This window comes from Chiloscyllium plagiosum, chromosome 17 (assembly GCF_004010195.1).
Source record: "Chiloscyllium plagiosum isolate BGI_BamShark_2017 chromosome 17, ASM401019v2, whole genome shotgun sequence".
Lineage (NCBI taxonomy): Eukaryota > Metazoa > Chordata > Chondrichthyes > Orectolobiformes > Hemiscylliidae > Chiloscyllium > Chiloscyllium plagiosum.
Genome location: NC_057726.1, coordinates 22,160,061 through 22,176,138, shown reverse-complemented (window position 1 = coordinate 22,176,138; position 16,078 = coordinate 22,160,061). Strand labels below are relative to the sequence as shown.

The 16,078-nt window shown below is 40.2% G+C and overlaps 1 protein-coding gene across 1 annotated transcript in view; it reads right to left on the bottom strand.

Moving 5' to 3' along the window:
* mphosph6 (M-phase phosphoprotein 6) overlaps positions 1-16,078 on the bottom strand; it is a 50,407-nt gene that overhangs the window by 16,057 nt on the left and 18,272 nt on the right. The window contains exon 2 of the mRNA XM_043706655.1: positions 14,951-15,063. Within this exon, the coding sequence (XP_043562590.1) occupies positions 14,951-15,063 (113 nt within the window). The remainder of the gene's footprint in view (positions 1-14,950; positions 15,064-16,078) is intronic.

Sequence of the window (16,078 nt, the reverse complement as noted above, 5' to 3'; positions counted from 1 at the left end):
TCATGATCAACCATGATCATTTTGAATGGTCATGCAGGCTCAAAGGTCCGAATGGCCTATTTTCTATCTTTTCACGTTAACAGAATTTATTTTTCAAATTTCCTGCACCTGTAGTTTCTTATTTCCACTCCCATTCCACCAGAAACATGCTAAAACACAAAGAAGCTAAGGTCATACTCTTTAGAATTTAAGAGGTTACTTGATCAATGTTTTCAACGGATTCAGTGGAACAGGTATTGTGGAGACAAAGGAGCTATTTTGATTGGTTATGGACGATGCCTCCTTTCCAAGCGTGCATCCAAAGCACAGTAGGAAATGTGCTGCATGTGGAACAAACAGAACATGTACAAGCATGAGCTCTTTCAGATGTGCAATCTTGAAGCAATCCCACTGTAAAAGAATGTCAGCTGTTCATTATAAACAGAAAATGCAGGGAATTTAGAATGAGCAGATAGAGACAAAATTAAGAGGCATTTCTTTTAGAAGTGAGGTTAACAAACAATTCTACAAAGGATGGTCAACCTTTCGAACAATTTTCCACAAAACAACAAATAAACGGTTAATTAATTCTTCATTTTAAATCCAAGATTGCTAATCTCTTTGGAATGGAAACTAAGCAATGTAAACAAAGGTTCCTGGGTTAGATCAAAAATCAGTGATGTCTGTTAAATAAGGGTCTAAATGGCATCATGGTGTAGTTTTGGTTTGATTTGATTTATTGTTATCACATGGACCTAGGTACAATGAAAAATTTTGTTTTGCGAGCAATATAAACATCAGAGCAAACAAGGTCATTCAAATCACAGGGTCCTTAAACAGAGTGGGGCATACAAGGTTACAACTGCAGAAGGGGTGCACAAAAGCATGGTCAATATTCGATTTGAAATTAGAGAGGTTCATTCAGTAGTCTAATAACAGAATGGAAGAAGCTGTTCTTGAACCTGTTAGTATGTGTGTGCAAGCTTCTGTGTCTTCTGCCTGATCGAAGAGATTGGAAGACAGTATTATCGGGCTGAGAGGGGTCTTTAATGATGTCGGCAACAAGAAGCATAGTTGGAGTCCATGGAAGATTGGCTTCTGCAATAGTCTGTGCTGTGCAAACTACTTTCTGTAATTTCTTACAATCCTGGGCAGAGCAGTTGCCATAACAAGCCATTCTATGGTGCATCTGTTAAAGTCGGTGAGGGTTATTATGGACATGCCCAATTCCTTAAGCCTCCTGAGGAAGAGGCATTGTTGTGCATTCGTGGCTGTTGCATCTATGTGGGAGATTCAGGACAAATTGTTGGTTATTGCCACTCCTAGGCATTTGACACTGTTGACTCTCTCCATCTCAGCTCCATTGACGTCGATGGGAGTGTGCTCTCCTCCTTTCTTTCTGAAGTCAATTATCAGATCTTTTGTTTGGCTGACACTGAAAGAGAAACTGTTATCATTATGCTATGACACCAAGCACTCTATATCCTTCCTGTATTCTTTTTGATATCCGGCCTTCAATGGTGGTGTCATCAGCAAACGTACAGATGGGATTTGTATGAATTTCAGCTACACAGTCATGAGTATACAGGGAGTACAGTAGGGGGCTGAATACGCATCCTTGCAGTGTTGAGGATTATCGTGGAGGAGGTGCTGTTGTCTAGCTTCACTGATCGCAGTTTGCAGAGAGCAGACTTGAAACTTAGGTCTTGGAGTTTGGTGATTAGTCTGGAAGGAATTATGGCATTGAAGGCAGAGCTGCAGTCCATGAGCAGGAGCCTGACATAGGGCGTCCTTGTTCCAAGAATGAGTGTAGGGCTAGGGAAATGGCATCCCCTGTAGACCTGTTTCAGGGGACCGAGGCAGGCTGGGAGGTTAGAGTTGATGTGGGCCATGATTAATCTGTCAAAGCACTTCATGCTTATGGAAGTCCAAGCCATTGGACAGTAGTCATTGAGGCACATAGTGTGTGTTTTCTTTGCTACTGGGGTGATGGTGGTCTTCTTAAGCAGATGGGGACTTCAGATTGTAGCAAGGAGAGGTTAAAGATGTCAGCGAATTCTTCCGCTAGCTGGCCTGCACAGGATCTGAGTGCATGGCTGCAGGCTCTGTCCGGCCCAATCATTTTTCTCTGATTTACTCTCAAAGAGATCGATCTGACATCTGCAGCGGTGGCAGAGGGGACAGGTGCATCCTGCACCGTCAGTTCAGGCGACACTATGCATCAGGGAGGGATGTGTTTTAGTTACTAATCAACTTATGCTCTTTTAGTTTACTTCCAATCATCAATACAACAATGGTATGAATTTTATCAAGCACATACATTCTTCCAAAAGGCTGCTTACCACCGCCTTCTCAAGAACAGGCAATAAATGCTTATCAACAATGCTCACATCACATGAACAAAATAACAAAAATTTTATTATCGATGGGTTTCATCAGAACCAGTTTCAAACTTCATTACAATTTAAACATGGACACAGGAGCTAAATTCCAGACATGAAATGGATATAACTGCCCGCATCTAGGCATCATAACTACACTACTGTGACATCATAGAATAAGTAGGATCAAGGAAAAAATAACTCCAACAGCTGGGAGTCATCTCTGGCAAGAAAGAAAATTCTTGTTGGTTATCCTAGATTTTCCTACTCAATAATATTGTGGCTCTACTTTTATTATAGGGACTAAAGTGCCTCTGGAAGGCACACCAGTTCAGAGTAACTGGGCAAACACAACTCATGCTAGCCTTGCCAACGATATCCCTGTCTACAATGGTAGACAGGGAAAAGCCCTGAAGAAGGGCTTATGCCCGAAACGTCGATTCTCCTGCTCCTCAGATGCTGCCTGGCCTGCTGTATTTTTCCAGCACCACATTGTTCAACTCTGGTCTCCAGCATCTGCAGTCCTCACTTTCTCCTACAATGGTATTTACACTGGTCTCTGATTCATCAACAACAAACTGCATTTATATAGCAGCTTTAATGCAGCAAAATATTCAAGGAACCTCATAAGAATGGTGTGCAAAGCTCAACAGAGTTTTGAAAACAAGGTTGAGAATTTTGAAATTGAGAAATTGCTGGACCAGGAAGCAATAAATCAACCAGCAGAGAGTTGATGGGTGAACAAATATGGGACAAGGTAGGACATAGGCAGCAGAAGTTTGGATGAAATGATTACAAAGCAATGCAAGCCAAAAAAGTGTGAGGCCAGCTAACAGCAAACTGGAAAACTCAGGTCTTGAGCTAACAAAGGCATGAATGATCATTTTAGTTGTAGATAAACCAAATCAGGTCAAGGTTCCAAGTTGAAAGTATCCCTGAAAGTAATGGACAGGTTTTTAGTGTTCATTTACCAATATTAGAAAGATCTGTATCATTTTCCATTGAAATGTGGAAGAATGTCTGCATTCTAATAGATCCAGGACACATGCCTTATTTTAGAAATGCTGATATTTTCCAATTAATTATGACACGGGGCATCTCACATTAATCACAAATCATCAAGCAAACTTCAATCTGACACATTTTCATTAATTGTGTTAATTATTTGTAAACAGGATTACTTTAGCTGCTTTTAAATAGTAATAATTTGCACTGATATAGCTCTTTTAATTTCATCAAATCTTTCAAAGTGCTTCACAGGAGTATGACTAGACAAAAAATGTACACCAGACTAAAAATGGACATATTAGATAGCTGACAGGTATGTTTAAGGAGGGTCTAAAAATGAGAAGGGGAGAGCAAGAAAGGGAGAACAAGAGAAGAGACACAGAGCTTAATGATCAAAACTGCTGAGAGTTTAGTCAATAATGGCACACTATTGAAAATCAGGAATGTGCAAGTGGTCAGAAAATCAGAGGATTGTTGATCTGAAGAAGGTTTCAGAGATGGGCAATGCCAACTGCTTAATGACAATTATGGATGGCAGTAAATGTGGCCAAGCCAGCAATCATCACATCCAGCAAAAGAACACATGGAAAACAGGGAGAACGAGCAATGTAGATACAGAATTGGGCTCCAAAGTAGGTGACAGAGGATGCTGGTAGAGGGTTGCTTCACAGACTGGAGGCCCGTGACCAGCAATGTGCCATAAGGATCAATGCTGGGTCCACTGTTTTTCATCATTTATATAAATGATTTGGATATGAAGATAGGAGGTATGGTTAGTAAGTTTGCTGAAGACATCAAAATTGATAGTGCAGTGGACAGCCAAGAACGTTACCTCAGAGTACAATAGGCAGATGGAGTTTCCTTTCAATAAATGTGGGGTGCAGCATTTTGGAAAGACAAATCAGGGCAGGACTTAATGGCAAGGTCCTGGAAAGTGTTGCTGGACAAAGAGACCTTGAACTCCAGCTTAATACTTTCTTGAAAGTAGAGTTCCAGTTACTCAGCACAGTCAAGGCAGCCTTTATTAGTAAGTGCATTGAATATCGGAGTTGGGAGGACATTGGTTAGGCCACTTTTAAAATTTACATGTAATCATGAGCATCATAGATAGGATAGGGTGAATAGCCAATGTCTTTTCCCCAGGCTAGCGGAGTCCAAAAACTAGAGGGCGTAGATTTCATTGACTGAATGATTGATTTATTGTCACGTGCACCGAAGTATAATGAAAACCTCTGTTTACAAGTTTACAAGCAGTACCGGCAGATCATAGTAAGCAAGGATACACAAAATAAAAGATTTAGACAGAGGCATACAGGTTACATTGCACAGGGCATACAAGAGAGATCAACGTTAGCAAGGTCAGCATTATTGGAGGTCAGAGAGCCCATTCAAAAAAGGTCATTCTACTATAATGCGCGTTTCATCAGCCTGAATTGGTTGTTTAGCAATTGATGTATTGTGAACATTGTACTAAATAGGTATAATGATTCTGTATTAGCAATCTTCTACAGTGCAATTTTCTATAGTGCGAGGTTGCAGAGGAACACAGCTGTCATGTTATAGCAGAACGACTTGTTATCCAATAACGGCCGGGAAGAAGCTATTCCTCAACCTGTTGGTATGCTCTGCATGTTCTGCCTGATGGAAAAGGTTGAAGAAGATCATTACCGGGTGTGAACGGTCTTTGACGATATTGGTAACTTTTCCATGGCAGTGATGGAAGGTTGACTCCCGTGATGGCCTGCGCTGTGCACACCACCTTCTGCAGTTTCTTATGATCCTGGGCAGAGCAGTAGCCATACCAGGCTGTTATGCATCCGGACAATATGCTCACAATGGTACATCTGTAGAAGTTGGTGATGGTCCTTATGGACATACAACATTTTGCTGAGCTGCCTGAGGAAGAAGAGGCGTTGTTGCGCTTTTTTGACCATCACGTCTACATGGCAAGTCCAGGACAGGTTGTCAGTTATCATCACACTGAGGAACTTGATATTGTCCATCCTCTCAACTCAGCTCCGTTGATGTTGATGGGGGTGTGTTTGCCTCCTTTCTTTGTGAAGTCAATGATCAATTCTTTAGTTTTGCCGACGTTGAGAGAAAGGTTGTTCTCACTGCACCATGTCACCAAGCCCTCTATCTCCATTCTGTATTTTGACTCGTCATTGTTAGATATCCGTCTTATTATGGTGATGTCAATGGCAAACTTGCAGATGGCATTCATTTGGAATTTCGCAACACAGTCTTGTGTGCACAGGGAGTACAGTATGGACTGAGGACGCATTCTTGGAGGGCTCCAGTGTTGAGTATTATTGTGGAGGAGGTGCAGATATTTATCTTCACTGATTGTGGTTTGTGGGTGAGAAAGCTGAGTAGCCAGTTGCAGAGGGCAGAGCCGAGATCAAGATCACAGAGTAGACGAGTGGGGAAAGATTTAAAAGGGATTGATGGGGTAACTTTTCATGCAGAGGGTGGTGCATGTATGAAATGAGCTGTCAGAGGAAATGATGGAGGCTGGTACAGTTACAATATTTAAAAGGCACAGAGTCATAGAGATGCACAGCATGGAAACAGACCCTTCAGTCCAACCCGTCTATGCCAACCAGATATCCCAACCCAAACTAGTCCCACCTGCCAGCACCCGGCTCATATCCCTCCAAACCCTTCCTATTCATATACCCATCCAAATGCCTCTTAAATGTTGCAATTGTACCAGCCTCCACCACATCGCCTGGCAGCTCATTCCATACACGTACTACCCTCTGCGTGAAAACGTTGCCCCTTAGGTCTCTTTTATACCTTTCCCCTCTCATCCTAAAATTATGCCCTCTAGTTCTGGACTCGCGCACTCCAGGGAAGAGACTTTATCCATGCCCCTCATAATTTTGTAAACCTCTATAAGGTCACCCCTCAGCCTCCGACGCTCCAGGGAAAACAGCCCCAGCCTGTTCAGCCTCTCCCTATAGCTCAAATCCTCCAATCCTGGCAACATCCTTGTAAATCTTTTCTGAACCCTTTCAAGTTTCACAACATCTTTCCGATAGGAAGGAGACCAGAATTGCACGCAATATTCCAACAGTGGCCCAACCAATGTCGTGTACAGCCGCAACATGACCTCCCAACTCCTGTACTCAATATTCTGACCAATAAAGGAAACATACCAAACGCCTTCTTCAATATACTATCTACCTGCGACTCCACTTTCAAGGAGCTATGAACCTGCACTCCAAGGTCTCTTTGTTCAGCAACACTCTCTATGACCTTACCATTAAGAGTGTAAGTCCTGCTAAGATTTGCTTTCCCAAAATGCAGCACTTCACATTTAGCTGAATTAAACTCCATCTGCCACTTCTCAGCCCATTAGCCCATCTGGTTCAGATCGTGTTGTAATCTGAGATAACCCTCTTCGCTGTCCACTACACCTCCAATTTTGGTGTCATCTGCAAACTTACTAACTGTACCTCTTATGCGCGCATCCAAATCATTTATGTAAATGACAAAAAGTAGAGGACCCAGCACCGATCCTTGTGGCACTCCACTGGTCACAGGCCTCCATTCTGAAAAACAACCCTCCACCACCACCCTCTGTCTTCTACCTTTGAGTCAGTTCTGTATCCAAATGGCTAGTTCTCCCTTTATTCCATGAGATCTAACCTTGCTAATTAGTCTCCCATGGGGAACCTTGTCGAACGTCTTACTGAAGTCCATATAGATCACATCTACTGCTCTGTCCTCATCAATCTTCTTTGTTACTTGCTCAAAAAGTTTGTGGACGTGATTTTCCACGCACAAACCCATGTTGATTATCCCTAATCAGTCCTTGACTTTCCAAATACATGTACATCCTGTCCCTCAAGATTCCCTCCAACAACTTGCCAACCACCGAGCTCAGGCTCACCGGTCTATAGTTCCTTGGCTTGTCTTTACCGCCCTTCTCAAACAGTGGCACCACGTTTGCCAACCTCCAGTCTTCTGGCACCTCACCTGTGACTATCGATGATACAAATATCTCAGCAAGAGGCCCAGCAATCAATTCTCTAGCTTCCCAGAGTTCTTGGGTACACCTGATCAGGTCCTGGGGTTTCATCCAACTTTAACCGTTTCAAGACATCCAGCACTTCCTCCTCTGTAATCTGGACGCTTTGCAAGATGTCACCATCTATTTCCCTACAGTCTATATCTTCCATATGCTTTTCCACAGTAAATACTGATGCAAAATACTCATTTAATATCTCCCCCATTTTCTGTGGCTCCAAACAAAGGCTGCCTTGCTGATCGCTGAGGGGCCCTATTCTCTCCCTAGTTACCCTCTTGTCTTAATATATTTGTAAAAACCCTTTGGATTCTCCTTAATTCTATTTGCCAATGCTATCTCGTGTCTCCTTTTTGCCCTCCTGATTTCCCTCTTAAGTATAATCCTACTTCCTTTATACTCTTCTAAGGATTCACTAGATCTATCCTGTCTATATCTAACATATGCTTCCTTCTTTTTCTTAGCCAAATCCTCATTTTCTTTAGTCAAGCAGCATTCCCTATACCTACTAGCCTTCCCTTTCACCCTGACAGGAACATATTTTCTCTGGATTCTTGTTATCTCATTTCTGAAGGCTTCCCATTTGCCAGCTGTCCCTTTACCTGCAATCAGCTTTCGAAAGTTCTTGCCCAATACCGTCAAAATTGGCCTTTCTCCAATTTAGAACTTCAACTTTTAGATCTGGTCTATCCTTTTCCATCACTATTTTAAAACGAATAGAATTATGGTCACTGGCCCAAAAGTGCTCCCCACTGACACCTCAGTTACCTGCCCTGCCTTATTTCCCAAGAGTAGGTCAAGTTTTGCACCTTCTCTAGTAGGTACATCTACATACTGAACCAGAAAGTTGTCTTGTACGCACTTAAGAAGTTCCTCTTCATCTAAACCTTTAACACTATGGCAGTCCCAGTCGATGTCTGGAAAGTTAAAATCCCCTATCATAACTATCCTATTATTCTTACAGATAGCTGAGATCTCCTTACAAGTTTGTTTCTCAATTTCCCTCTGACCACTGGGGTCTATAATACAATCCCAATAAGGTGATCATCCCTTTCTTATTTCTCAGGTCCACCCAAATAACTTCCCTGGATGTATTTCCGGGAATATCCTCCCTCAGCACAGCTGTATTGCTATCCCTTATCAAAAACGCCATTCCCCCTCCTCTCTTGCCTCTCTTTCTATCCTTCCTGTAGCATTTGTATCCTGGAACATTAAGCTGCCAGTCTTGCCCATCCCTGAGCCATGTTTCTGTAATTGCTATGATATCCCAGTCCCATGTTCCTAACCATGCCCTGAGTTCATCTGCCTTCCCTGTTAGGCCCCTTGCATTGAAATAAATGCAGTTTAATTTATTAGTACTATCTTGTCCCTGCCTGCCCTGACTGTTTGACTCACTTCTGTTCTCAACTGTACCAGTCTCAGATTGATCTCTTTCCTCACCATCTCCCTGGGTCCCACCCCCATCCCCCCACCTTACTAGTTTAAATCCTCCTCAAAAGGGTTTAGAGAGATGGTGGCAAATGGGACTAGATTAACTTAGAATATCTAGTTGGCATGGACGAGTTGGTGTGTATCCATGCTGTACAGCTCTATGACAATGATTGGCGGCCTGAATTGTATTTATTTCAGTGCAAGGAGTCTAATAGGTAAGACAGATGAGTTTAGAGCTTGGATTAGTACCTGGAACTGCGATTTTTGTAGCCATTACAGAAACTTGGTTTAGAGAAGGGAAAGACTGGCAGCTCAACATTCCAGGGTTTAGACATTTAAAGCATGACAAAGAGGGAGTAGGAAAGTAGCACTACCAATTAAGGAGAATGTCACAGCTGCACTATGAAGGGACATCTTGGAGGGCTCATCCGGCAAGGCCATATGGAATAAGAAAGGTGCAAATCACTATGATAGGGTTATGCTGCATTCTTCCCAATAACTAGCAGGAGACAGAGGAACAGATACATAAGCAGATCGTGGTAAAACAATAGCATTGTTGTCATGGGTTAATTTAACTTCCTCAATATTGACTGGAACATCTTTAGCTCCAGAAGCTTTCTGGGGCAAAATTTGTTATGTACACCCAAGAGGGTTTCTTGAAACAATATATAGATAGTCCAACTAGGGAAGGGTACACTCTGGACATGGATCGAGGGAATAAGCCTAGCTAGGTGATCAAGGTTTCAGCAGGGAAGCCTTTTGGGAACAGTGATCATAATTCCATAAGGTTTAAGATAGTTATGGGTAAGGATAAGACTGGTCTTCAGGTGAAAGCACTAAATTAGAGGAAGGTCAATTATAATACCATTGGGCAGGAACTGAAAAAATTAAAGATTGGGGATGGCTAGTTGGCTACATCTATATGTGGGAGTCTTTTAGAGGCCAGTTGATCAGAGTTCAGGACCAGCATGTTCCTGTGAGAATAAAAGATAACTGACAAGATCCAGGAACCCAGGATGATGAGAAAGTTAGAAAGATTAGTCAAAAATAACAAGGAAGCATATGTAAGGTTTAGGGAACTGTCATCAGACAAAAACCTTGAGGAAGCAGGAAAGAACTTAAAGAAGGAATTAGGAGAGCAAAAGGGGACCGTGAAATGTCTCTGAATCCTCTGAATCCAAAGGTATATTAGGAGCAAGACGGTTAGTCCACTCAAAGATAAAGGAAGAAAATTATGCATGGAGCCAGAAGGGTGCTTTGCATTCTTCATGAAGGAGAGGAACATGGATGATGGTCAGGTTTGGGAGAGATACTTTGATATTCTAGGGCATGTCAATATTAAGGCGCTGGTGGTATTGGGTGTCTTGAAAAACATCAAGGTAGATAAGTTCCCAAGGGCCTGATGAGGTCTATCCCAAGATACTGAAGGAGGCAAGGGAAAAGATTGCTGGGGCCTTGGAAGAGATCTGTGTCCTCTTTAGTCACAGGCGAGGTTGTAGAAGACTGGAGAATACCCAATGTTGTTCACTTTTTTAAGAAGGGCAACAGGAATAATCCAAGAAATTACAGGCTGATAAACCTTACATCAGCGGTTGAGAAATTACTGGAGAAGATTCTTAGGGACAGAATCTACTTGCACTTGGAAAATAATGGACTTATGGATAGTCAGATGGCTATATGCAGGGGAGGCGCTGTCTCACAAATTTTAGTTTTTTGAGGAAATGTTAAAGACGATTGATGAGGAAAGGGCAGTGGATGTTGTCTATATGGATTTTACTAAAGCATTTGACAAGGTGACTGATGGGAGGCTTTTTCAGAAATCTCAGTCATATGGGATCTATGGTTAATTGCTCATTTGGATATAAAATTGGCTTGGTTATAGAAAACACAGGGTATTTGTGGAAGGGTGTTTTTCTGACTGCAGGTCTGTGACAAGCTGTGTTCCGCAAGGATCAGTGCTAGGACCTATGTTGCTTCTAATTTATATAAATAATTTGGATGAAAATGTAGCTGGTTTCATTAAATTTCCAGACAACACAAAAATTGGTGGAGTTGTGAGTAGTGAGGAAGTTGTCAAAGTATACAGCAAAATATTGACGACTTGGAAAGACTGGCAGAGAAATGGCAAATGCAGTTTAATCAAGTGAGAAGCATTTTAGAAGGTCAAATGCACAGGTAAAGTGTACAGTAAATGACAGTTAACTTAGCAACAATTATATACAGAGGGATATTGGGGTGCAAGTCCATAGCTCCTGAAACTGGCAACACAAGTGGATAAGGTGGTAGAGAAGGCATATATCACACTTGCCTTCATTGGTCAAGGCTTTGAGTTGGCAAGTCATGTTGCGGCAATATAACTCTTTAGTTAAGCCACATTTGGAGGATTGTATGAAGTTCTGGCAGCCACACTATAGGAAAGAGAGGGAGGCTTTGGAGAGGGTACAAAAGATGTTTACTAGAATCTTCGCTGGACTAGAATGTATTCAATGTCAGGAGAAGTTGGACTAATTTAAACTCTTTTCACAACAGCGTCAGAGACTGATGGGCAACCTAATAGAAGTATATAAAATTCTGAGAGGTATGGATAGGATAGATAGTCAGTATCTTTTTCCCAGAATGGAACTATCAAATACTGGTGGGCATAGGTTTAAAGTGAAAGGGGGAAAGTTTAAAGGAGATGTGCGAGATAGGTATCTTACAAAGAGGATAGTAGGTGTCTGGAACACTGTACCAGAGTACAAGTATGATAATAACATTGATGAGGCATTTATACTCATGAACAAGCAGGGAATATACAGATGTGGATGACGTGCAGGCAAATGGGATTAGGGAAAAATGGCATTGTGGTTGACACAGAAACAGTGGGCTGTGCTCTTCTATGTTCATTATGACCAAGATAACAATGTGATGATCAGTGACAAAGGTATGGATATAACCACCTCCTTCCAATTGTGTCCAGTTTTGATCGTCTCTGCTTATTCTGCCAGACATACTCATGGCTCAGAGCAACTAATTTTATACCAACAGCTTGAAGCCAGAATGAAGTATTGCAGTTCCTGCTACTCCAGTTCGTATAGACCTTTGAAACGTCTAACAACTATAGAAAGCATAAAAAAAAGGTGGAACAGCAAAATATTAAATGAACCAGAAAGTAACTTGTAAGTTGATGTTGCACTTAAGTGGTGCAACTGGGCAGCAGTCTTTTATGCTGTTTAGTGCAGTGTTTAGAAATTGACACAGTGTTCATTCAAAGTAACAATGTTGGCCTTGAATCAGCAAAGCTTTTTAAACCATTATTCCAGAGCTCTTCTACCAGAAACAGGCATGACTGACACTAACTTCACATGCCGTCCCTGCCAGTTCACCATGCCTTTGGATGATGTTGTCAAGTAAGTTCAAGAATAGATCTTTGGAGGGCTAAAACAGAGATTACAAGAGATTCTCTGTATTTAGTTAGGAAAGAGTGGGACCAGTTCGATGCAGTGCCATTTGGTTGGACAATGGACTACAGCATGGGCTGCAGAGAAGAAAGGTGAGGAAAGCCAGGTCTTTACATGACAGAGGATATAATTTCTCACTTTGATGAGGTCTATTTTGAGCTTTTACTAAGATCAGAAATATGTTTAAGAGAGGTTCAAATATGGAACTGCAGAGATAGCTTGCTTTAAGAGGATGGGCGAGTTATACAGAAGCAGCACTATAAGATCAAGATCAAAGATGGGTTGTCAAGTAAGTGGACAATATCTGAGGAAAGTGAATAATTTACATTATCAATCACCATGTAGATCAGAAAGGGAAATTATGTGGTCTGCAGTTAAGCTCAGAAAGGAAATGAAGAGAAAGAAGACAAATTAGTGAAAGATGCTGATTATAAAATAGATTTCTGACTGGTATAAGAAAACATCTACCTGTCTGCTTCTGACTGAAAATAAATGAGAAAGAAAAAACTATTTTATCACAAGATTGACTAATAATGTTTCTTAACTGGCCTATTTATGTTGTACTTCCCTCTGTGATCAGTGATAACTGTTTTCTTTGGGAATGTTCCTGTACATGCTTAAAAACAACTCTCACCTTGTAAACAATTAGATCAACATGAAGGAAGAAACAAACTGGTTGTCAGTATTTCTATACAGCAACTGATACAGTTGAATTCCAAGAAACTGTCAGCTCCTGCATCACAAGAAATTGCATCTATAAATCTGTCACTAGGGTAAGGGAGTCAGGTTTATCAATGCATACGCTAAGAACTAGCTTATAAATGATGCTTTCCTGATCGCTGTAACACTAGTGTACCTTCTAAGTGGTTTTACATTTTGTATTTTGTTTTCACTTTGTAATCACTTTCAAGCTTTTCTTTTGGTTTTGGATACCCAATTCAACTGACACAACTAAAGGCCAAGGTTAGTTTGAGGTAATATTTGATGGTGATTTTAAGGTATTACAACATGAATAAATTTGATAAAGCCTGGAAGAACTTAACTTGTTTTAATATATATAAATTACCCTAAAACAACAATCAATCATTTCTATAAATATTGAAGATGTCTCTCCTTTAGCTCGGAATATTACTCTTTGGGGTCCAAACTTCAGAAAACAGTGCTTACACCTTTATTTAAGATATGTAGATTGTGCTAAGAACTAAATGATCTTTAAAGAACCTTTTGCCATCAAAATTATTTACATAATATGTTCAGTATTGTAACTGTAAACTTAATTAGACTGGGTCGATATACAGCATGATTGTTTGAATTTTCAAACAAATTGCAAACTATTAGAATGTAAGCCATGGTAACATAATACAGTATTATTTTCATGCTGATCCTAATAAAATTGCATTCAAAGCTGTCACTGAAAGTGATAATTTTATACTAACTATTTCACAATGAATCAATGTAGGAAGTCAACTATTTTATGTGCAAAATGATCATCACAAATAAAAAACACAAAAATATTTTTAAATCTCAACTTCTTAGCACTTATTCAAATCTTAATTGGGCAAGCTCAAATTAACTGTTCACTTGACAAAAATGGTTTGAAATAATCTTGAAAAACAAGTCTGTAATTATTTTGTAAAGCTATACAATGATCCAAAGGAAAATTGCAAACATTCTTAAAGGTGAACCCACAAGAAAGTAGAGAATACACCAACGAAGAGGCAATAAAATCGTTAGGAAATCTTGATGTTTCAATAATTATTGCTTGTGAACATTTCTTCTGCCTGAGAGTATTCGAGTATAGGAGTAGGGATAGCTTGTGGGCTACTATGATGCCTAGGAGCCGCAGTAGTCTGGTCGTCACAAACCTACCACAACAGTGAAATAGGTCCTGGTGAATTTAACGGACCCCGTACCAACATCCAGCAAAATGAACATCATATACAAAATACCCTGCAAAGACTGCAATAGACATTACATTGGACAGACAGGCAGGAAACTAGTCAATAGGATACATGAGCACCAACTATCCACCAAAAGACATGACCAACTACCATTAGTATCCATATACACAGACAAAGAGGGACACCAGTCTGACTGGAACAATACATCCATCCTGGGACAGGCTAACAAACAGATGCACAGGAATTCCTAGAGGCCTGGCATTCAAATGGGAACTCCATTAACACATCGATTTGGACCCCATTTACCAACTTCTGAGAAAAAGAACTGGAAGTGAAATCACCAAACACAACAGACTAAGACACACAAACAGCAAGCTGGACCAAACGCCAGCACTTCATCGGAGGCTCACTGTTGATGTTACCTAGCATGGTGATGAAACATCTAAGAACAAATCTACTACCTTAGTGAGCGAACTTACAACCTGATTCACAACCCGAGCTACAAATCTTCTCCAAACAAAGTACTGTACTGAATGAACAGCTATGTTTAAATTGAACAGCATATTAAGCTTGAAGGATCAAATGATTTGGCCCTGTACTTACATTCCATATATCTGTGTCTCTGAATCAATCTAACTCAGCATGCTTGGTTGATCTTACATCCATGTTGAGAACAATGCTTTTTGAATTCTAAAGGCTAGAATTGTTGGGCAAGAATGATGCAAATGTTTTCAAGTGGAGTCATTAACAAATCTTTGTAAAGAGTAGTTTACTTACTCTTTTTCTTTCAATTCTGGTAAATCCAAATACCAGTGCTCATCACTAATTATCTTCTTTTCTTCTTCTTCCAATTGCTTCTTAGTTTCTGTATCCAAACTCCTCTGCATAAACTAAATTTTTAAAAAAGGCATCAATTCCACTGAAAAATTAACAGTAAAATGTTTAACTGTTGGACAGATGGACAACCCTTTATCCGAAATCTGAAAAGCTCCAAAAGTTTCTTTGTGAAGTTTTTTTATCATTAACAAAGTTATTGGGCGTGCAAACAGTTAACCCAAGTCGACACCCACTCAATGCATGTCACTCAGTTACAACGTGGTGGGCACAGGCGTGGCCCAGCACTGGCAGGCCTCAATTCTGTCTTAACGCCCGCTTTACTCAGTGAGTCTGCTCCTCCAATAAGATTGTTAAAAATTTCACCATCAAACTGTCACATATTCTGAAATTTGAAAATTCTGAATTCCGAAAACCAGCTGGTCCCGAACATTTCAGATAAAGGATTGTGCAACTGTACTTCAAAGTACAGTGGACTTATTGCTTTCCAATAAATTTGTCTGAAAGTAAAAGATCCTTACGTATCAATTTTAATACAAAATACAGCTCATGTGTGAGTATAATACAAAAGTGTTGTCAAAATTATGCATTTCAAACTCTTTCTTTTGTACCCAAATTTAAAAAAATGGAAAATGTTTTATGAGTGGTATAGAATAAGATCACTTCTGAAAAATAATCACATACCTGAAACAAAGTCAAAAAAATTATACTACAGTAACATTACATCACACTGATTTTTTTTTCAATTGTATGCAAAATGTCTCACTTAAGACTCAAAGGAGAGGTTGTCTATCCATCTTCTGAATAAATTTTTATTGTTCAACCAAAATCATTAAAAACAGCTAGACTAACTGGACTTCATCTCATTCCCATTTGCGGAGAAGTATTGCTGCCTTTGCCTACAAGACAACAGTGACAATTCCAAAAATAATAACTTCGCCATCAATTGTCTTGGATGCTCATGTTTTCCTTCATGTTTCTAAACCATCACACTACAACAATGATTACTAAATTGTTTGATTTTTTAATTGATTTAACCAATCGATCAAATCTTGAAAAATAAATTATGTT